Genomic DNA, 22,437 nt, shown 5'->3' with positions numbered 1-22,437 from the left:
CCTCACTCTGAACTTCACTCCCAGGTTTAGCACTGACCTCCTCTGTCCTCGGCCCAGCACCCTCTGCGCCTCTGGCTGAACATGGAACTGTGCAGCCCTGACCTCGTGAGACTGACTGGCTTTAGTAACGACCCTGCATGGATCTGAGAGTTGAGACTGTTTGGCTCACTCGGAGAACAGGGACAAAGGGCAGTGTGGAGAAGCCATCTGGGTGGCTGTTAAAACACACAGATTCACTGATTTCAGAAGTGGCCAGTGTCTCAGCTGAACCTGCCTCAGTCTCCAAGTGGAGACCAAAGGAGGGGTGGGCTGGGGTCCCACATGCTGCTAGGAGGCAGGACACACCCCAGAACCCAGAGGGAGAACAACAGCCCCACCCCAAGTCTGGCTCGTTTACTTCCCCTGTCTCCTAGCAAGCTGCTTCTCTAAACCTCCTAAGGCAGCAAAGACGGAGTCTATTTAAAACAACCTCCAGAAGGTGATTAAACAGAGCCTGAAGGGGACCCTTCTGTAGGGAAGGACGCCTCCATTCAACAAACAAAAACTTCCTAATTGATCAGTCGGGCCCACTGTATTATCGTGTACCATTAATTGTGTTGCCATGGTGACTGCCAGGTACCATGTACCTATACAAGCCCGTGTGGGGTGAAGGGAGCCCCCAGGCTACAGATACAGGAATGAAGAGGGATGTCCTGCTGCTTCTGCGGCACTCTACCAGCAGCAGCTGTGGCTTCTTCATACACGAAGCTTTGCTCTGGGTAGAGGTCAGGCCCTCAGAGAAATCCAGATTTGAATTCAAAATCTCCCATGGGCTCACTAGGAGATGTGGGGTGATTTATTTAATCTTTCTGAGCCTCCGATACCTCTTCTGTAATATGAAGGTAGGGATATTTACTTCCATATTTATTATAAAATTATTTATTTAGCGAGCAAATGTTTATTAAGCACCTACTGCATATTAAGCACGAAAGATAGATATCTCAGTGCAAAACCCTAAGGTAGGTCAGTGGGTAGAATACTGTCTCAGCATGCTCGACGTCCTGGGTTGCACGTAAACCAGGCATGGTGGCACCTGCCTATAATTCCAGCACTCTGGGTAGAGCAGGAGTTCAAAGTCATCCTCAGCTATATACTGAGTTCAAAGCCAGCCTGGAACACATGAGACCTGCGGTACAGCAGTTTCCTCCAAACTAAAACCTTCCCTCCGGGAAGGAGAGAAGACCATGAGACTCAGGAGGTAAACAAAAAGTCACCTATCTGAGAAAGCAGGAACTTGGAAGATTCTGGAAGGTGTTTCCCAAGGGTTATGGAAACAGAACTGCTGGGGGAGGAGACTGACCAACCAGGCTGAGCGAGACTCTAGACTACGGAACTCCTGCAGGCCATGCATCATTCATTGGTATGGCAATCATTTAAGAAGGCAATCGTCGGCGGAGAAGCCAGCAGCTGTCCGTGAGCAGAGGAGCAAGCGAGGTTCCAGGAACAAAGCCCCTCAGATGGCTGAGACGACTAAGAGCACACACTGGGTATCCAGGCAGCTCATGGCATCAGTCACAACTGCAGGCAGCAGGACCAGCTGCGGGATTTTGACCACACACCTGCCAAAGGACCTCGAGCAGACAGAGTACAGGTGTAGAGACCAAGACTGCTGCCTACTCCAAGTCCCAGGGCTCTGTGGGACTCTTCAGATGTCCCAGACGTGATACTTGAGCAGGGCCATCCCTGAGTTAGAACCTGGGCCTCTCCTTAGTTTCACACTACTGTGGAGCTGACCTGTCATCTCTGTCCCCTCTATTCCCCAGTCTGTGCAGGCCAGTGGTCTGTGACTTCGATGACTGTGGCCTAAGAAAGGAAGCATTGTGACAGCCACCACACACAGCCCAATTTTTCAGGCTCTGCAGAGGAGATGCTGCTCCCGGGGACCAGAGTGGCAGGCTCACACCTAGAGTACTGTGCCACCCAGCCACCAGATGGACCCACCAGGCACTACCACTGTCAGCCAGAATGCAGCAGCACAGGAAACAGCTAAATGCCAAGCTCCAGGCCCTTCCCCCACTCCCAGGAGGCCCGTCGGGGCTTTGGGGACAGAAAACAAAGCAGGCTGAAAAACAGGACAGCAGCTATCCGAGGGAGCAGGGAGAATAATGTGGCCTCATCCCCAAACTCCGGGAGCTGAGAGAGGTCCCAAGAGACCCAGCTCAGGGGAATGGGGCATGAGGGAGCTTAGACAGGTAACAGGCCAGAGTCAGGCAGTGGCCTTACTTCTGAAAGGTACAAGGACATTGGAAGGTGTGAGGACTCCTCCAGGCTAGAGGGCAGAAGGATCAGGTTCACCGTGCAGACCCAATGCCAGCCAGAAATGACACCACTGGGGAACAAGCCTGCCTCCCTGCCCAGGGCTGGAGGGCAAATACATCAAGACAGACAGACCGGGTCGCTTGACTGCTTGGGCTTCCTGTCTCAACACTCCCTCAGGGCACTGCATGGGCATTCGGCCAAGGGACGTACTGAGGTCACTTGGCCATGCTAGCATCTAGCACATCTGTCCTGTTCATGTCTTCTGAGGTGCTTCCTCCCTGGACCTTGAGCACAGTGTACATCTTTGTCTGGACCAATCCCTCCTCGAATTTGCCTAGCCCACTCCTTTCTCATCCTTGTGTGGACCCCTCCCACCCAGCCCCTCCTCACTAGCTGGTTTCTCATCAGTCAATCTCAAGTAAGAAAACTCTTCCAGGCTGGTGTTGCAGCATATACCTTTAAACTCAGCATTCAAGTGGCAGAGGTAGGAGGAGCTTTGTGAGTTCAGGGCCAGCCTAATCTACATAGAGGACAGCCAGGACTACCTAGAGAGACCCTGTCTCAAAACACCAGAAAAGGAAGAAAGAAAGAAAGAAAGAATGAAAGAAAGAAAGAATGAAAGAAAGAAAGAAAGAAAGAAAGAGAGAGAGAGAGGGAGGGAGGGAGGCAAACTCTCTAACTGCCCTGAGTCAGCAAGCTTCTGCTTCCGTGGATCTGACACACTGTCACGTCTCTTCACCGTCATTGTCTCAGGGTGGGGTGTCCTGTGAGGAAAGAGGCTCACCCTGCTTCATCCTTGCTCTCTGTCCTGTAGCACCAGAATAAAGCAGGAAAGGGAGACAGAAAACCTGAGAGCGGAGGGTGTACTTCCATGGCGAGCACTGGCCTAGCACACAGCAGACCCTGGGTTCAGTCCCTAGTACTCGGTAAGAGAGGGAAGGCTGAGTGGCAGTTTAAGATGTCCACATGTGGGACTTGGGAGACGGCCCTCTTGGGGAAGTGTCTGCCATGCACACATGAACACCTGACACTGGATCCCAGCACCTGTGTAAAAGCCTGGTGTGACGGTGTACACGTGTAACCCCAGTGATGTGAGGGGCAGAGACTAGTGGACCCTTGAAGAGCAAGGCCAACCATCATAGCCCAATCAATGGTCCACAGCTTCAGTGAGAAACCCTTTCTCAAAAAATAAACATGGTGAGCAACTGAGGAAAGACGCCCTCTGTCTTCTACTCACTACTGCACACACATGTGCACCCGTACATGCACGTGCACACACTAACAAGTACATACAGTGGACACTTGAGCACACAAAATACATCTAACATCTGAAGTCTAGGAGTTCCAGAATGATAAGAAATTGTCAAAGACACAGTATAGTTGAATATGGTGGCTCACTCCTCTAATCCCAGCACTTACGAGGCTGAGACAGGAGGATCACCTTGAGTTCAAGGTTAGCCAGTTCCAGAGTGAGACCCTGTCTCAAAAACAACAACAATGAAAAACAATGTAAAAATGTTTGCCAAGATTGCTAAGAACTTTCAGATTTAAGGGGTCACCAAAAATACAAAATAATGATGTTTAAAAGACTTAGGATAAGCTAGGTGTAGGAACTCACACCTGTAATCCCAGCATTCAAGAGGCTGAGGAAGGAGCGCCTTGAGTTTGAGGCTGAGCTAAGGAGTGAGGCCTGTAGTCCAAGCACTTTTAAAATGGAGAGAATCTGAAGTCAAGAGAATCAAGAGTTCAAAGACATCCTTGCCTATACCGAAAGATTGAGGGCCATCCCAGGCTACATGAGATCCTATCTCAAAAGAAAACGAGGAAGAGGAGGAAGGGAGGGGAGGCAGAGTGGGGAGGAGACAGAGGGGAAGAGGGGGTGAAGAGGATCATAAATAATCCCAGAGAAAGAACGTAGGCAACTCTGGTGGTTTGGGGCCGGGGGGGGGGGGGGGGGGGGGGGGGGGGGGGGGGAGGCCCCCATAGGCTCATAGGGAGTGGCACTATTAGGAGGTGTGGCCTTGTTGGAGGAAGTGTGTCTCAGTCTCTTCCTGCTCCTTCTCCAGCACCATGTCCTCCTGCATGCCGTCATGCTTCCCACCATGATGACAATGGATTAAACCTCTGAAACTGTAAGCCAGCCTCCAATGTTTCCTTTATAAGAGTTGTCGTGGTCATGGTGTCTCTTCACAGCAATAGAACTCCCAAGACAGAATCCTAACAACCTTCAGAAAAATCAGAAGTTAAACAGCCTCAGAATTTCCGAAAGCCAGACTGTAGACCGGAGAAAATAAGCAATGGTCTTCAAAATTATGAGGAAAAAAATAATTGTCGACCTAGGACTTTCTCACCCAAACTGTCAGGTAAGTCTAAGAGGTGGCACGTGCCTTTAAGGTGGATCTCTGCGTGTTTGAGGCCAGCCTTGTCTACACAGTGATTTGGGGACAGTCAACACTGCACAGTGAGACCCTATCTCAAAAACAACGTTAACAAAAGCGCTAACAACCTATTTCAACTTTTTCCTGGCTGATTTGAACATCCTTCTCACCCACCCATTTCGGGGAGCTACAAAAAGTGTTTCACCATAACTATAGAACACACGAACAAAAGAGAGACCCGGGACTGAGTGGATGTAGGCGAGGGAGAATGTCGATAGAGGGGACTTCAAATGAGAAGGAGGCACTGAAATGCTGAACGCAGAAGATACAGTAAGAGCTAGAAGTGGGACAAAGTTTATCAGTAAAAATCATGGACAATGATTAACTCCAGATAACACATAAAGTTGAAAAAGGAACAGTCATGGTACACACAACTTGACTGTTCAGTAAATGTTATTTAATAACTGGAGTGGCATGAGCAGCTGGAATACAGATCTCACAACCACGATTAAATATTTGAGGAGGGGGGTGTACTAGAAGGAAGATGCGTCTTTATAGAAGTGGAGGGTAAGAGAGCTGAATCCTCAACCATCGCAACTGCCAGTGCCAAATAGCTGAGAAACAGCAGTTCAGATGGACAAATACAGATGATTTACACCCGAGACACGGCTAAACGGAGTTCTTCCGGTGACCAGGAACGGGACTGGGGAGCGACAACACATGCTTTTTTTTTAAACATGTATAAATATTTGAACTATGTGTAAATATTTCTTTAAAAAAAAATACGTGATTAAGTTTTGAAATAAAGTTTCTGAACAAAAAGAAAAACTTTGGCATATTCCCCACAAGATTCCGGGATCCCCTCCTCCTGCCCCCTCCCACCCTGGCAGAGGTACCTGCTCATTGGTAACTCCTGGACGTAGGGTGCCATGCTTGTAGTCCTCCAGCAGCTGCACAGCTTCTCGGAGACGTTTCTGTGGGGGAAAGAGAAGAGACCTTATGTGGCGTCAGACCAGTACTCCTGACAGAGCTTCCTTCAACCAGAGTGACGGTGTTCACAGTGCGTGACCACAGCCCTCAGAACACAGCAGAATGAAACAGTAGAAAGGGTCTGGCCTAAATGTCCTCCCACAGGCACCCGGCTCAACAGCAACAGTGTGACACACAACAGATCAGGCCGCCAGCCCACCCAAAACCTGATGTAAAACTCGGGAGAGGGTTTAGGCAGTAAAGTGCTTGCATGCAAGCTTGAGGACCTGGGTTCAATCCCCCAGAAGGCACCAGACAATAAAGTGAGGTATGCATACTTGCAATCCCAGAGCTGGAGGGGTTGAAATGGGGATTCCTGGGGCTTGCTGGCTAGAGCTAGAGCTCCAGGCCAGGAGAGACCCTGTCTCAAAACAAAAAGGTCAACAGCCCTTGAGGAACCACACTGAGGTTGACCTCTGGCCTCCACACCCATGCACACCCCATGTGCATGTATACACACACACACACACACACACACGACACACACACACACACACACCCCAGAAGTGAAGTAAGGGCTGGGGTGCAGCTCAGGGCACTTGCTTCACAGGCTTTGGGCTCTGAGTTCCATCTCCAACACTGAGGACGGAAACAACACAAAATGAAGCAAGCATTTCCTGACCACATCGGGGTAATTTCCTGAGTGAGAATAGAATGGCCAAGCAATATAACACCATTCACCGGACACACACAGACACACAGACACACGGGAGAGGGGGGCAGCAGGTGCAAGGGTTTTTTAGGAATATATTTATGTGCCTATGAAAATAAGAAAAAAAAAATGGAGACCCACCAAGCTCATAACAGGAGTAACTTTAAGTTGGAGAAAAAAGGGACCAAGGCATGACATGGGTCAGGAAGACCTTAACTTCAGTTGTAACATCGAAAGCTTTTATTAGGTGGATATAATCACATTATAGTTCCACGATTTATTTTTGTCATTTAAAAAACACTGGCAGAAGGCTGGCAAAATGGCTCAGTGGGCAAAGGTGATTGTGGCTAAGTCTGATTGCCTGTGTTCAGTCCCTGGAATCCAAGTGGTGGAAGGAGAGAACCAACTCTCACCAGCTGTCCCCTGAATGCCACACTTGCACCAAGGCACGTGTGCACACATACTTGCATACACACACACACACACACAAACACACATAAAATAAGTGAATAAAATTTTTAAAAATACTGACAGATTTACCTATTCAAGTACTTATAGCTACAATACCTGGCAGACTGGAAGAGGGAAAGAGAGTTAATTGCGTGTGTTTTGTTTTGTTTTGTTTTTTAATTCTTCAAAGCAACACTGATGATAGAAGGTGGCTTTCATTCACCAAGAGACTTGGATAAAGACATTCACAGCAGTGCCGAGCAGCAGTGGCACATGCCTTTAATCCCAGCACTCGGGAGGCAAAGCCAGGCGGATCTCTGTGAGTTCAAGGCTAGCCTGGTCTACAGAGTGAGATCCAGGACAGCCAGGGCTATACAGAGAAACCTTGTCTTGAAAAACAAAACAAAACAAAAAAAGACATTCACAGCACCTCCCACACCTGGCCAAGACTACAGATAACTAATAGAAGTGTAGATACACAAATTGGACTATACACACTCAATGAAATGTCACACAATAATTTTCTAGGAGTGGTGGTGTCTGCCTGCAACACCAGTATTAGAGGCAGAGTCAGGGAATCATGGGATCTAACCTAGATTGGGCTACAGACTAAGTTCCAAGCCAGTGTACACTACACAGTGAGACTGTCACAAAAGGAAGTAAACAAGCCCGGTGTGGTGGCACACATTTTAAATCCCGGCACTCAGGAGGCAGAGGCAGGCAGATCTCGGTGAGTTTGTAGCTAGCCTGGTCTACAGAGTGAGTTCCAGGCCAGTGGGGGCTATGTAGACCCCTTGGGGGCAGGGAGACAGAATGATAATTTACTCCCTACGTGGGTGGCATACACCTAACATCAGCACGTGTGAGGTGGAGTCAGAAGGATCAGGAGTTCAAGCCAGCTTCGGCTACCATAGTGAGTCTGAAGGCAGCCTGGGCTACACAAGAAACCTGAGGGAGGGGGAGGAAGGGAGGAAAGAAGGGAAGGAGGGAGGGAGGGAGGGAGGAAAGAAGGGAGGGAGGGAGGGAGGAAGGGGGAGAAGGAAAGTATACAGCAATTTAAAAAGTAAGCAAGTAAGCTGACAGGTGATGGTGCATGCCTATAATTCTAGCACTGTAGAGGTGGAGGCGAGAGCATCAGATCAGGTCAGCCGTGGTTATACAGCAAATTCAAGACCAGCCTATGCTATATGAGATCCATGTTAAAAACAAAAAAAGCAAAACCTAGAAAACAATGACTACCTTACAACATAGACGACTCTCACTGGCATAATGGACCCTCTAAAGATAGTCATCCCGTTATCTGTCCCAGAGTCTTCTAGAATGTTTCCATAGCCAAGTCTAGAGATAAAGTCTATGTGCCCCTCCCCTTGATTCCAGAGAGACTCTAACTATCTCAACACACAGAAGGTGGTAGATATGAGGCAGTATTACCTAAGGCTAGACCATAAGGTCTTGCTCTTTCACCTTGCTCTCAGGATGGTCTTCTCTTAGAAGGAGTCACCATGCTGGAAGGAAACCCAAGCAGCTCAGGAAAGACCCACATGCATGGCAGGAAGCCTGAGTAAGCTGCACTACTGTAGCTGGGGCTGCTCACCAACAGCAGCGCACACTTGTCCACCACATCCCTTCCTGATCTGTCCATTCCAAAATGGGTAATTTGCTTTCTTCCCAGCTGCATGTCCCCCACTTCTCCAAATACATAAGCCATTTATGATGTTTAAAGAGCAGGCATGGTGGACACACCTGCAATCCTAGCATTTGGGAAGTGGAAGAAGGAGGATCAGAAAGTTCAAGGCAGCCTGGACTACACAGTGAGCTACAGGCCAGCCTGAGCTACAAAGTGAGACTGTGCTTCACAAAACAACAAAGATTGGGAGCTAGAGCTCAGTGGTTAAGCAAATATATTGCTTTTGCAGAGGACCCAAGTTTGATTCCCAGCACCCACGTCAGGGGGCTAACCTGTAACTCCAGCTCCAGAGGCTCTAAGGACCTCTTCTGGCTTCCATGGGCACTGCACTCACATGCACAAACTCACACACTTATGAAAAAATGTTAAAAATAGCAACAAGAAGCTAGGTGGCGGTGGCACGTGCCTGGAAACCCCAGCACTCAAAAGGCTGAGGCAGGGGGAATCTCAAGTTTGAGGCCAAAGGAAGAAAAAGGAAAAGGAAAATGAAGACCTCAGAAGAGGCAGGAAAGCATAAAAAACTCATTTCCCAACCATGGTATACAACACCAGGATAACCACAGCCAAAGCTTAACTTTGAGTCCAGACTCTGTACATTTTTTTCTTTGCCTCCTTTGCATTAGTTTTGTTTTGTGTTTTAAGGGGAGGGTTTCACTTCGTAGCCCAGGCTAGCCTAGATCTCACCGTGTAGCTGAGGCTAGCCTCTAGCTTGCAGGCAGCCCTCCTGTCTCAACTTCCCAAGTGCTAGGACAGCAGGTGTGCACCACCACAATTAGCCTTGTGTTTCAGTAAAATTGGATCACATCGTTTTATTTGCTTAAGGCTGCAGAAGGAGTAGTGCAGGATTTAGCACTCGAACTAAGTTTCATTAAACCTTTGCCAGGCACCCCTGACTCCCAGCACCCCAAAACGTCCTAGAGGTGCTCAGGTTCCCCAGGCCTGCGTGGCATCCTCCTGCTGCCTGGGCGTCTACGGACCTGGACAATGCACGCTCTACTTTCTACTGAAATGCGGTGAAAAGCCCTGAATTCTCATTATTTCTCCCACCCCAGGGATTCTCCTGAGTTCCTATAACAACCTGGCCAGATTCCATCTCATTTGACACAGTCATCAAAGGCAGCTTCGAGCCAAAAGAATCAGTTCCATTAAGCCCTGGGCTTGGCAAAGAGTGTAAGAAAGAAGGAGAGCCAAAGTTCCTGCAGACAGGCCTGAGGGCCCGAATGGAAGAAAGCTAGAAGGAACCTTTTCACTCTGGGCCTCTAGGCTGGACTTGGCCTAACTAAGCCTTGCTCAAAGGTCCTGTGGGATGGACATGGCCCGAGTCACCTGTGTGGAGAGGCCACAAGAGCTAGCTGCTCTGGGGGTGTTTTAGGGAGGCTTGGGGCTCACAAGAGATGTCTCCCTGCTATGCCCTGCTCTTCAGCCGCTGTATTATGGTGCTTGGCAGAAGGCCCTTGAGGAGGAGGAACGCTGGGAGGTCAGTGCTGGGTGAGCTTGGCAGGAAGTCTTTTCAACCAGGAACAAACAGGCAGCCAGCCCCTGAATGCAAAAGCTGTGAGGGGCCCAGCTGGCTCAGGCAGGCTGCTAGCTTATGGCCCCTGCTGAAGGCCCAGGCTGGGAGCAGACTGGCCAATGATGCTGCTTCCAACTCTCCATCACCAGCCTGCCTGCCTACTGCCTACGAGCCTCTCTCTCTATTCCACAGGGGTATGGTCTCCGAGGCCCTCCACAAACACGTGTATGGGGAGGCAGGCTTTAGCAGCAGACTATGGGCCAGAGGAGCATCTTGCCCCTCTGGATCTGCTGGAAAGCCCCAAGCAGAGAGCAGTAGGAAGCAAGGACAGGCTTGGAGACTGGGGGAGGGGGGGTGTCACAGGATAGAAAGTACATAAAAAGGGTAGTTGGAGCTGGGTGTGCTGGTACACATCTGTAATCCTGTTACTTGGGAAGTGAAAGCGTGAGAGTCAGGAATTCAAGGCTAACCTCAGCTACAGCTGCATAGTGGGTTTGAGGCCAGCCTGGGCTACATGAGACTCTATATCAAAAGATAAACTAGAGGTGTCCCAAATACCCAAAACAAGTCAGGTTATTGCCATTGCTCGTGAATGACCACCAGAACTTGATGGTAAGACCCTATTTCTGGAAACACACACCCACACCCACAAACACACAGGTCACAGGGCATGGAGAAACCAAGTATGTACTGATCATGAAGCTTCCTCCCTACTGGCTAGCTTCACAGTTCCAGAAGGTGACATGCAGGTTGTTGGGAGAGAAAGGTCATCAACAGTCTTACCTAGCTGTGAATCCTGTGAGCTACAGTACCAACTTGTGTGGCGTGGCAAGATGTGCCCATGGGTGCAACCATGGTATGGAAGTTATGGGGGTGACTAACTGCTTTCTGGTTAGATTTAAGGTCCTCTCTACTCTACAGCAGGAAACCCAGATCTGGTACTGTAAACCTGGTCATCATATGCCTGGGAAGCTCAGAGGCCCCATGCGTGAAACTACTATTCTTTTGCTAAATGGACGTAGCATTGAGCCATTTTCTAAATCCCTATCTCCTGCCAGTAGATGAGTGCAGCTCCCAGACTCCATCAGAGGAGTTGGTTTGTGTGTTGAATGTTAACTAACTTGAAGTCTCCCAACTGGTCTAAGCGCAGAGAAGAAGTATCTGTGGAACGCTCAGCCATAATGGGACATCTATACCAACCCCCAGCCCCAAGGCTCAGGGACTTTCACTGAAGAAGAGGCAGAAAGAGCCAGAAGTTAGGAAGGAAGGGGACAAAACAGTGTCTTCTTGACATGACAGGACACTGAATTCTTGAGATCACAGGAGTTCCTGTTGCTGGCACAAGACCTGTACAAGATCAAGCCAGTCAACATTCCAGCATGGAGCTGGGGAGGAACTCATGAGCCGAAACCCTTAGTGGAGGAGGGTTGACAGTTGATGGCTTCTGGGAAAGGGAGAGTCCATTTTCTTTAAGGGTGTGTAAGTTGACCATGCGCCGTTGGATGACCGAACACCTATGAGTAGCTGAGCAGCACAGATTGGAATCAGTGGACTATTATTTTTTTATGATATATAGAGTGTGATGGTTTGAATGAGACTGGCCCCCAAAGGCTCATACATTTGCATTCTTAGTGCCCAGTTGGTGAACTCTTTGGAAAGATTAGGATATATGACCTTGGTGGAGATGGATCCCTGGGAGTAGGCTTTGAGGTTTCAAAAGCCCACACCAGGCCCAGTGTCTTCTCTCTCTCTGCTGCGGATCAGGATGTAAAGCTCTTAGCTACCACCCGAGAACCATGCCTGTCTGTATGCCATCATGCTCCCCTAGGATGACAATGGACTAACCCTCTGAAACTGTAAGCCAGCCCCCAGTTAAATGCTTTCATTATAAGAGGTTCCTTGGTCTTGGTGTTTCTTCACAGCAATAGAACAGTGACTAAGACAGAACATGGGCGGCTGTGGGGGTGGATCTGGGAGTTAAATGGAAGAGTTGGGGATGAATATGAACAAAATACATTGAATGAATGTAGGAAATTCCCAAAGAATAAAAATACTGTATTTTTTATTTTTATTTTTTTAAACAGGGTCTCTCTACCTAACTCTGACTATCCTGTAGACCAAGCTGGTCTTGAACTCACAGAGATTCAAAATAATAGTCACTGGCACCACAACCCATTCCCAAATAAAGTGCAAACTTCTCTGTAACCTCCATGTGATGGCCATTCTTGGTTGTCAACTTGACTACACCTGGAATTAGCCAAACCCAAACTGCTGCTCATACCTATGAGGGACTCTACTTGACTGCATCATTCCAGTCAAGAAGACCCACTCTAAATCCAGATTCTTACTTGCCCGTCTGGCAAGTCCACTCCTTCACTGGCATTAGAGCCTACTTCTTAGAGCCTACTTCTTCAGGATTCCAGCATATAGTATACTGAAGACCAGCTGAGACACCCAGCCTCCTGGACCAAACAACTATTGGATTCTTGGACTTTCTGTCAAAAGACAGCCATTGTTGGAATAGTTGGACCACTGACTTTAGGACATTCTAATAAATCCCATCTGTACAGTATGCATTCCTTCTCTTAGTTCTGTTTCTCTAGACAACCTGGACTAATGCACCCTGTGCAGCTAAGCAGGAGAGCCAGAGGGAGCCACATTTATAATTTACCATCTACTGTTCAGTAGAGATAATACAAGATGGTGGCAGGAGCATCTGGCCAAGAGCCGAGGGAAAGTCAGAGGCAGCAGGAGAGAGAGGAAAGGGGAGGGAGGGGAGGGAGGAGAGGGGAGAGAAGAGAGAGAAGAGAGGAAAGAGCAGAAAAGGGAGGGATATAGGGAGGGGGAGGGGAAGAGAAAGAAGAGAGAAGGGAGGGGGAGGGGAAGAGAGGAGGAGAGGAAGACTGAGAAAGAAAGATAAGGCCCTTTTTCACTACCATCTAAAACTGGCCCAGGGCCTGTGAGATGGCTCATTAGGTAAGGATACTTGAAACTAGGTCTGGTGACCTGAGTTTAACACTCAGAATCCACATGGTAGAAGGAGAGAACTGAGTCCCAGAACTAAGTCACAATCCGCTCACATACAATAAATAAGAAACAGCCCACACAATGGGTAGGGATGTGCAGGAAAAGAGTGTGAGAGCCAAACGGGAGAGATTGGGATGGGGAGAACTAATAGGCAGAAGGGTGCACAGCTGACAGGAAGCCCAAGGTTTATGCCACTTCCTGCCTTGACAATTCCATAGCTGACTCTTGTCTGGGGACTGGACTTTTGTCTGAGTTTCAAGCAGAGGAACTTTGGGGTCAAAGCTACAGGCATTGCAAGCAGTCTTCAGACTTCTCTTGTTTTATTCTGGTTTCCTTTCTGTAGCTGCCACAAAACACTGACCAAAAGCAAAATAGAGAGGAAAGGGTTTATTTGGCTTCACTTCCATGTCATGGTCCATCACTGAAGAAAGTCAAGGCAGGAACTCAAAGGCAGAAAACATGGAGGAACGCTGCTTGTTGGCTTAATCTCTGGCTTACTCATTGACCAGCCCATGCTTAGCTAGCTTTTTTATACAGCTCATGAACACCTGCCTAGGGATAGTGCCACCCACAGTGGACCGAGGTCCCCCTGCATCAATCAACAATCAAGACAGTCTCTCACAGGTATGCCCATATACTAACATGATCTAGGCAAGTCTATAATCAAGGCTTTACTCTCAGATGACTCTCGACTGTGTCAAGTTGGTAATTAAAGCTAACTTGGACATCATCCTAAACTCTTTCCCTTCCCAGGAGATCAGGCTAAACTTGGTTAGCTGAGATAGGTCCCTAGCTCCTCCTGACTATGAGCCATGTTCTGCAAGGTCAGAGGGAGAAAGAACCAGAGATACACAGTTTTCCCCAAAGCTGATCTCCAGTCATCTTAGGACCAGGGAAGTAAACTGGTAAGTTCTGGCCATGGGACAGGTGGTGCATCCTTCAGGAAACCAATGGCCAACCAGCCTAAGAGCATTAAAATCCAACCATGGCCTAAATTATATTAAGGGGGGGATGGCCCTGAAGAGATGGTTCAGTAGTTAAGAACACTTGCTGCTCTTGCAAAAGACCTGGGTTTGATGCGTAATTGTCCTATTACGCACAGTGTGGTAGGTATGACAAAAATGCATGCAAATAGACAAAAATTTGACTTGTAACTTGATAGGGGTGTGTGTGTGTGTGTGTGTGCGTGTGTGTGTGTGTGTGCGCGCGCGCGCGCGCGTGCGCGCGCACGCGCTATATTGTATATGTGCAGAGACAAGATGAAGACATCAGGTGCCAGGCCCGGTGGTTGTGGTGCACACCTTGAATCCCAGCACTTGGGAGACAGAGGATCTCTGTGAGTTCAAGGCCAGCCTGGTCTACAGAGCGAGATCCAGGACAGCCAGGGCTGTTACACAGAGAAACCCTGCCTTGAAAAAACAAAAAACAAACAAGCAAGCAAGCAAAAAAAAGACCTCAGGTGTCCTGTTTATCACTCTCTGCCATTATTCGTTTGAGACAGGGTCTCTCACTGAACCTGGAGCTAGGCTGATGGCCAACAAGCCCCAGGAGTCCCCCTGTCCCTGCCTCTGACAGTGCTGGCACATAGTCCACATCAGTCCTTTTACATGAGTTCTGGGATCTCACACCCAGGTCCTCATGCCTGTCCAATAAGCACCCTTACACAATGAGCCATCTTTCCAGCCTCTTGGGCATTGAAAATTAAAAATCCCACCAGAGGGCCAATGAGGTGGCTCGGCAGGTAAAGGCAGTTACTGCCAGGCCTGACCACCTGAGTTTAATCCCCAGGCCCCACACCACAGGACAAAACTGACTCCCAAAAGTTCTTCTCTGACCTCACATCTGCACTGTGGGACGTAAACACACCCACTCTCTCCCTCCATCTCCCCCAACACATACTCACTAAATTAAAATGTAACTTTTTTTAAAGACCCGAAACCATCTGAAACACCACTAATAGAAAAATTGTTTTTAAAATGCACAGCACGACCACGTGATGGGTTATAATGTAGTGACTACATACACACGTTTCTTTTTCTTCCTTTTTAATAGGATGTTTCACAAATGGGCATGTTATCCTCGTGCAGGAGTCACGATAACCTCTGTAAAGTTGCAGTTTTAGCGTTTGTGCTGCTGACCTGAGCACCTCCCACCAGCCCCATAGAGTAAGTCTTAAAAGAGGAAAAAACGAGAGGGGCTGGAGAGATGGCTCAGGGTTTAAGACACCAGCTGCTCTTGCAGAGGACACAGGCTTGGTTCCCAGCATCCACATGGCAGCTCACAACTGCTAACTCCAGTTCCAGGAGACCTGGTGCCCTCTTCTGGTCTTGGAGGCACCTGCACACCTGTGGTACACAGACATACAAGCAGGCAAAACACCTATGCATATAGAATAAAATGTTTAAGATGTTAATTTAAAAAAGAAATTTATTTTAAAAAAATTTTAAATACATATACATTTTCCATTTATTAAAAATGAAAGCAGATTTGCACTAATGACATGAAGATGTTTATTTTTCCATAAAGAATTAAATCTCAGTGGGGTACAGCATACACACCTGTCATCCCAACATTCAGGAGGCAGAGGCAGGAGGATTACTATGAGTTCCAGCTCAGCCTGGTCTACAGAGTGAGTTCTAGGTTAGTCAAAGCTGTATAGTGAAACTTTCTCCAAAGAACAAAACCTAATAAACCAATAATAAATCTTGGCTAGATATCTAGTATTGCAGAATGTAGAACATCTTCAACAGTTTTCAGAGCTGACAGATATTTTGATTTCATAAGCAGTGCTGAGATCATCACTTCACAGAAATACATGCTGCAAAATGGCAAAAGGATGGTTTAGGGCCATTTCAAAAATTCCTAGAAAGTGTTCTAATTCTACCAAAATTCATTTAATGATTTTTAATTTTTAATTTTAAGCATTTGTTAATGCATAGATCACATGAAAGCATATTCTTTCTAATAAATTTAATCTTTGTTTTTAAGTGAAACTCAAGTCAACTCTAAAAGGAATTTTTGTATGTGTGTATTATGTGTGTGAATGCATGTGGGTTGGGTGTGCAAGTGTGTGTGTGTGTGTGTGTGTGTGTGTGTGTGTGTGTGTGTGTATGTGTGTGTAGGCCAGAGGACTACATTGAATGTCATTACTTAGGAGTCATCAATCTTGCTTTTTTTTTTTTTTTTTTTTTTGGTTTTTCGAGACAGGGTTTCTCTGTGTAGCTTTGCGCCTTTTTCCTGGAACTCACTTGGTAGCCCAGGCTGGCCTCGAATTCACAGAGATCCGCCTGGCTCTGCCTCCCAAGTGCTGGGATTAAAGGGGTGCGCCACCACCGCCCGGCCAATCTTGCTTTTTGACAGTCTCTGTCTGACCTTAATGGTAGGCTGAGCTGGTCAGCCAGTGAGCCTCAGGTCTCTGCCTGTCTCTGCGTCCCCTGGTCCATGCCACTGAACTGGCTGCTTTTCACATGGGTGCTGAGGCTCAACTCAGTCCTGGTGCTTGTGTGGAGAGCACTTACTAACTGTCCCATCCTCCCAGACCCCAAACAGCAATTTTTAAGTCAAACATTCTAATACATCCCGAGAAATACTGTAATACTCGTGTGTGTGTGTGTGTGTGTGTGTGTGTGTGTGTGTGTGTGTGTGTGTGTGTGTGTACATGTCAGAGGTCAATTTCCGGTGTCTTTCTCTACTGCTCCCCACCTTTTTTTTGAGACAGTGTCTCTCTTTGAACCTGGAGCTCATGGACTATCCACAGCGGCTGACCCGAGAGCCTAGGGACCCTCCTCTCCCTCAGCACTGGGGTTACAGACACATGACACTACACCCAGCTTTTTATGTGGGTGCTGGAGACCCAAACTCAGGTCCTCATGCTTGTATGGCAGACACCTTACCAACTGATCATGTCTTCAGCTCCAGCAGGGAATGCTTTGAGAGGAAATTAGTGTCCTGTTTCTGAGAACCTCTACTTTACAGTGTTAGTGTCACCTTGAACTTGATCTAAATCTGCTGTTTGAACAAGTTACACAGGTCGCTCCACAGCTGTATTAGATCCTGAAGGACCTGGGCGATTAGTGAAGTACACTCTGTACATTTCTGTGAGGATTCTGTTCCCAGAGCCTGAGAACACTGTTCCTAATGTGAGTGCCGTTAGCCATAATACTGTCGTCCCAGAGATGTCTACCAGTAGACAGCCTCTACCACACACTCCTGCAGCCTCATCAGCGACTCAGAATCGAGGGAGACATGGACCATGAATGGAAGCCTCTGACACTATGAGCTAAAGTAACTCTTTCCCCTTGAAGCTATAAATATTGGGGGTCAAACAGCAAAACAGTGACTGCCATCAAACCCCCTAATCCCATATTTTAGTATAACTGGACTTGTAGACTTTTTATAAATTTTATTTATTATCATTGCGTGTGCAACGTGCTGTAATGTGAGTGTGGATGTCAGGAGGACAACTGTGTGGATTTGGTCCACTTCTTCCACTTTTACTGGGGACCCAGGGAAGGAACTCAGATCTCCAGGCTTGCACAGCAAGTGCTTTCTTTGGCTGCTGAGCCATCTTGCCAGCCCCTGTGGACTTGTTTTCTCCCTACTGGGGGTATTAGAATCTACTCATCCTCTTAATGCCAAATTTGTCCAAACACGGCCAGTGTTTTCTTTCAAGCCAGTTACTGTGTGCGCATTGCTCACCTCCACAGCAGTCTCCAACTTTCCACAGCGACTTTCTCTGCCTCTACCCTGGATTCACCATCTCTCAATGAGTCCTATGTGTTCTTGTGTAGTGGCATTTAGGACCCAGGGACTAAATGCTGGTGTATTCAAAGGTACTGGAGTGTCACATCTCTGCCCTTCCAGCGAGCACACCAGGAAACTGGCAAATGTAGTGGGTAGCTGTTTTAGCCATGCCATGAAGCGTCGCCCCTAGTGAGGTAGCAGGTAACTGTTACACCTACCTATGACCTTGAGGTACATGTGTACTTCAAGAGGGGGGGGGGCTTAAGACCTGGGATGCATGCAAGGGACTCTCTCTTTGCTACTTCATGGTTTGGACACTAGGATGGACCAGGGCAGAGCTTGCCAGAGAACAGCATTAGATCATGCCTCACCCTTCCAGGATTCCGTGACAAATTCCTTTATTCTGTCTTGTGAGTTAACCCCCAAATGAATTCCTTTGATCATTAAGCAGACTCCATGGATTACTAGCAATACAATCCCATTATCTGGCGCCCAACTCCCCCACGTGGGAACGTGGGTTGGTCATTCTTGGCCTTTTACCCACCCAGATAGCTTCCACGGATCCCCGCCCACACGAGGTCCTGGCTTCACATTGATGTCCTTGATTCAAATATATCACCCCATGGCACTTTCTCTCATCTCCCTCCTCCCACAGTGACAGCCAATAGACCTCCCCAGGTCCACACCAATAGTTACTTGGAGTTATTTGTTCGCTTTATACTTAATTTTTTACTCTTTTTTTCATGTGTATGTGTTTGTGTCTATGTTGATGTGCACGCACGCACGCGTGTGCATGCGTGTGTGTGTGTGTGTGTGTATCTGTGTGTGTGTGTCTGTGTGTGTGTGTGTGTGTCTGTCTGTCTGTCTGTGTCTGTGTCTGTGTCTGTGTCTGTGTCTGTGTCTGTGTCTGTATGTGTGTGCCTACAGAGACCAGAAGAGAGCAATAGGATCCTCTGGAGCTGGAATTACAGGTAGTTGTGAACTGCCCAACATGGATTTTAGGCAGTGGATTTGGGACCTCTGGAAGAGAACTGAGCCATCTCTCCAGCACCACTGTTTGTTTGTTTGTGACAGGATTTTACGTACCTGACCCTTCTGCCTCCTCATCTCAAATGCTGGGATTGCAGGCACAAGCCACCGCCCCATCCCCCCACTACAGTTATTTATTCTAACCTATAATGCATTCAACGTAGTTCTGATTTACTACATCGTTATCAGTACTGAGTGGGTGTTACTGATAATATTTCTGGGACTGGAGAGATGGCTCAGCAGTTAAGAGCTCTTGCTTCTCTTCCAAAGGACCCAGGTTCAATTCCCAGCACCACATGGTGGTTTAGAACTGTCTGTAAATCCAGTTCCAGAGGATCCAATGCCTCTTTTCTAGCCTCTGTAGGCACCAGGCAAACACATGGTACACAGACATACATGCAGGCAAAACACCCATGTATATAAAAATACATACGTGTGTGTGTGTGTGTGTGTGTGTGTGTGTGTGTGTGTGTGACACTATTTTGGCTAGCACTCTTTGTTTTCGGGATGATCATTTGTTAACCATTAATTGATGATTGAAATCAGAATAGCCAATTCATGCTACCTTCAGATAAAATTAAGAGGAACTTGGACCCAAGTGTGTTGTCTCAAGTTGGGAGGCAAAAGCAGGGGGATTATCATGTGTCCAAGGCCAGACTGGGCTACATAATGAGTTCGAAGATAGCCTACGCTACAAGATGAGAGACGGTCTTTAAAAGAAAAAAAATCCCCAAGTATGGTGGTACAGAACTGTAATCTCAATACTTAGAAGGCAGACGCAGGCAGATCTGGGAGTTCAAGGGCAGTCCAGTCTACATAGTGAGTTCCAAGCCAGCCAAAGCTACACTGTAAGATCCTGTCTCAAAACAACAAAGTAACAACAATGGCAACAACATGGATGGTGGAAGACACCGATCTGTAGTCCTAGCACTTTGGAAGTAGAGGCAAGAGGGTCAGAAGTTCAAGGACAGCACCAGCCACTGTAGTTTGAAAGAATGACCCCAGGGACTCCTGTGTTTGAATGCTTGGCCTATAGGAAGTGGCACTAATAGATGTGGCCTTGTTGGAGTGGGTGTGTCCTTTTTGGAGGAAGTGTGTCACTGAGGTGATAGGCTTTGAGGTCTCATATGTGTTCAAGCCACACCCAGTGTGGTAGACAGTTCGCTTCCTGTTGCCTGTGGATCGAGATGTAAACTCTCAGCTCCTTCTCCAGCACCATGTCTGCCTGCATGCTGCCATGCTTCTCACCATGACAATAATAGACTAAACCTCTGAAACTGTAAGCCACCCCAATTAAATGTTTTCCTTTATAAAAGTTGCTGTGGCCACGGTGTCTGTTTCACAGCAATAGAAACCCTAACTAAAACAGCTACATTATGAGTTTTGAGGCCAGCCTGGGCTATATACTGAGTTCCAGGTTAACCTGGCCTAGAACGTGAGACCTTATCTGCCTCCCCTTCCCCAAATAAAACAAAAACATAGGTGCCATGTAGCACAGCCCTGCCTTCAGAGGTCTAGACTGCATTCCACAGCCTACATGGAAGGGCGGGCCATCTCTCGTGCATTTCTGAAAGCTTCCCTGGATGAGCTGGATGCTGTACACTGTGCCCTGGACAGGAGCCTCATCAGCCCTCCAAGCACCCAAACAATCTACATGAACCTTATTGACTGTGCCGAGGATTCCTTGGAACAGTCATGGAGTGTACAATCGCACGCGTTTACAACTTTCTCCAGCACGGGATGAGATCAGCAGAGCCCAGCCTCATCTCACTGTTCACCTCATACGCCAATCTTCCAGCTCACCCATCTTCCTGCTCCCCTCCCCACTGTTTGCTCCTCTTCTTCCATCCCCTCCTCTCCCCTTTTAGAATCAAACACAATTCTTTCCCGCTGTCAAGCAGAGGCGCCTCCTCCTCCTTTGAAGCCTTGTTCAAGGCATTCTGAGAACAAAGACAGCCTTCTTCCTAAGAGAAATTACGGTGGATAAAATTGCCTCCGCCTCATTACACATACAAGGGTTGGAATCTTTTTAAAGCTTGGCCAGTTATAAATTGCAAGCCAACAGCTGCAAAACCTTCTGAAGACGATCCTCTCCAGACTCCAAGGCTGCCTCGGAACTGGGGCTGCAGGTGGCTCAGGCTGCCTGGGATCACTCCTCGATGGGGACCTTCAGCTCCCACAGCCACCTTCTCATGTCCTCTACTGTCCTCCTACCCTCAGATCTCCAACCAAGCAGTTGCCACCCCACACTCCCTTCCAGGACACCAGCCACAGGCCTGGGAGTAAAGCAGGGTCCTGTAGACATGAGCTCTAGTATATGGGGGACCTGGCATGTCATGTGTCCCACAGCCCAGCAAAGCACACTAAGGTCAGAGGCTCTTTCCTCTCACTACCTTTGTTTTCGATGAGAGTTGAGACTGCTGCCTTGCTAGCCTGAAGGTCCATGCAGGGCCCTTGCAGACTTGGGAAGGATAGAATACTAACTTCCCAAGAGGCTGGCATGTGCTCCTGGAGACAGTCCTCCACTCTGGTGTGTCAGTGAAGGCGAAGGCAGATCCACTCACTGCAAACCTACTGATTGGATCTCTAGGTGGGAAGAGTATGTGTGCAATCTGAACAACATTTGAAAGCTGCTGTTGCCTGGGTTAATTTCTAATTAGTAAGAGTTTTAGTTGCTTTGACATTTTAATTGCTAATGGGAAGTGGGGGGTGTGAGATTTGCTTATTATTAATTAATACAAAAAATAGCCCAAAATGGGTTGGTAATATATAAGTAGGTTGTGGTCTTTCAAATGTGAGAGTTCCACTGGGCGTGGTAGTGCATGCCTGTAATCTCTGCACATAGGAAGCTGAGGAAAGAGGGGTACAGAGAGTTCAAGGCCAGCCTGAACTACCTAGTGAGCTCCAGGTTAGCCTAGACTAAATAACAAGACCCTGTTTTAGAAAAAAATAAAATGAAAATAATAAAATAAAATCAAAATAAGCGGACTGGGTGGCGGTGGCGTAGGCCTTTAATCCCAGCACTTGGGAGGCAGAGCCAGGCGGATCTCTGTGAGTTCGAGGCCAACCTGGGCTACAGTGTGAGATCTAGGACAGGCACCAAAACTACACAGAGAAACCCTGTCTTGAAAAAAAAAATCTAAATAAGCAACGACAACAAAAGCATGATTTGAAGGAAGATGTAGATGATGGAAGGCAACAGCCAATGAAATGCTGAGTGTGGGAGCAAGGAGGTGCCCTGGAGGAGGGACGCTGAGTTCCTAGCACAGGTGGCATCTGGTCCTGCAGCACTTCCTCCGTTCCCAAAGCCTCCCTGACCATGGCCATCTGAGTCGCATTGAAGGGCCTCCCAAGTCCCCTCATCCATTCCCTACCAGACCCCCAAGGCCACCGTCAACATCTCCAGCCTTAAGTTAAGCACTAGCCTCCATAGACTCCTCACCAAGCAAGTGGCATTTCTGTTGGGATTTCAAAACTATACTTGTATCTAGGTTTGGACAGTGTGGTGGTTTGAAAGAAAATGGCCCCCAAAGGAAGTGGCACTATTAGATGTGGCTTTGTTGGAGTAGGTGTAGCCTTGTGGGAGGAAGTGTGTCACTGTACAGGTAGCTTTGAAGTCTCCTATGCTCAA

At 47.9% G+C, this 22,437-nt stretch overlaps 1 protein-coding gene across 5 annotated transcripts in view; it reads right to left on the bottom strand.

Moving 5' to 3' along the window:
• Positions 1 to 22,437, bottom strand: part of Sfxn5 (sideroflexin 5) — a 129,020-nt gene that overhangs the window by 84,451 nt on the left and 22,132 nt on the right. For all 5 annotated transcript variants that reach the window (XM_052721361.1, XM_052721356.1, XM_052721360.1 and 2 more), the window contains exon 3: positions 5,573 to 5,650. In XM_052721361.1, coding sequence (XP_052577321.1) covers positions 5,573 to 5,650 — 78 coding nt within the window. The remainder of the gene's footprint in view (positions 1 to 5,572; positions 5,651 to 22,437) is intronic.

This window comes from Peromyscus californicus, unplaced genomic scaffold (genome assembly GCF_007827085.1).
Source record: "Peromyscus californicus insignis strain IS unplaced genomic scaffold, ASM782708v3 Scaffold_6__1_contigs__length_162567912, whole genome shotgun sequence".
In the NCBI taxonomy this organism is placed as follows: Eukaryota; Metazoa; Chordata; class Mammalia; order Rodentia; family Cricetidae; genus Peromyscus; species Peromyscus californicus.
This window is presented reverse-complemented; position numbering and strand designations above follow the sequence as displayed.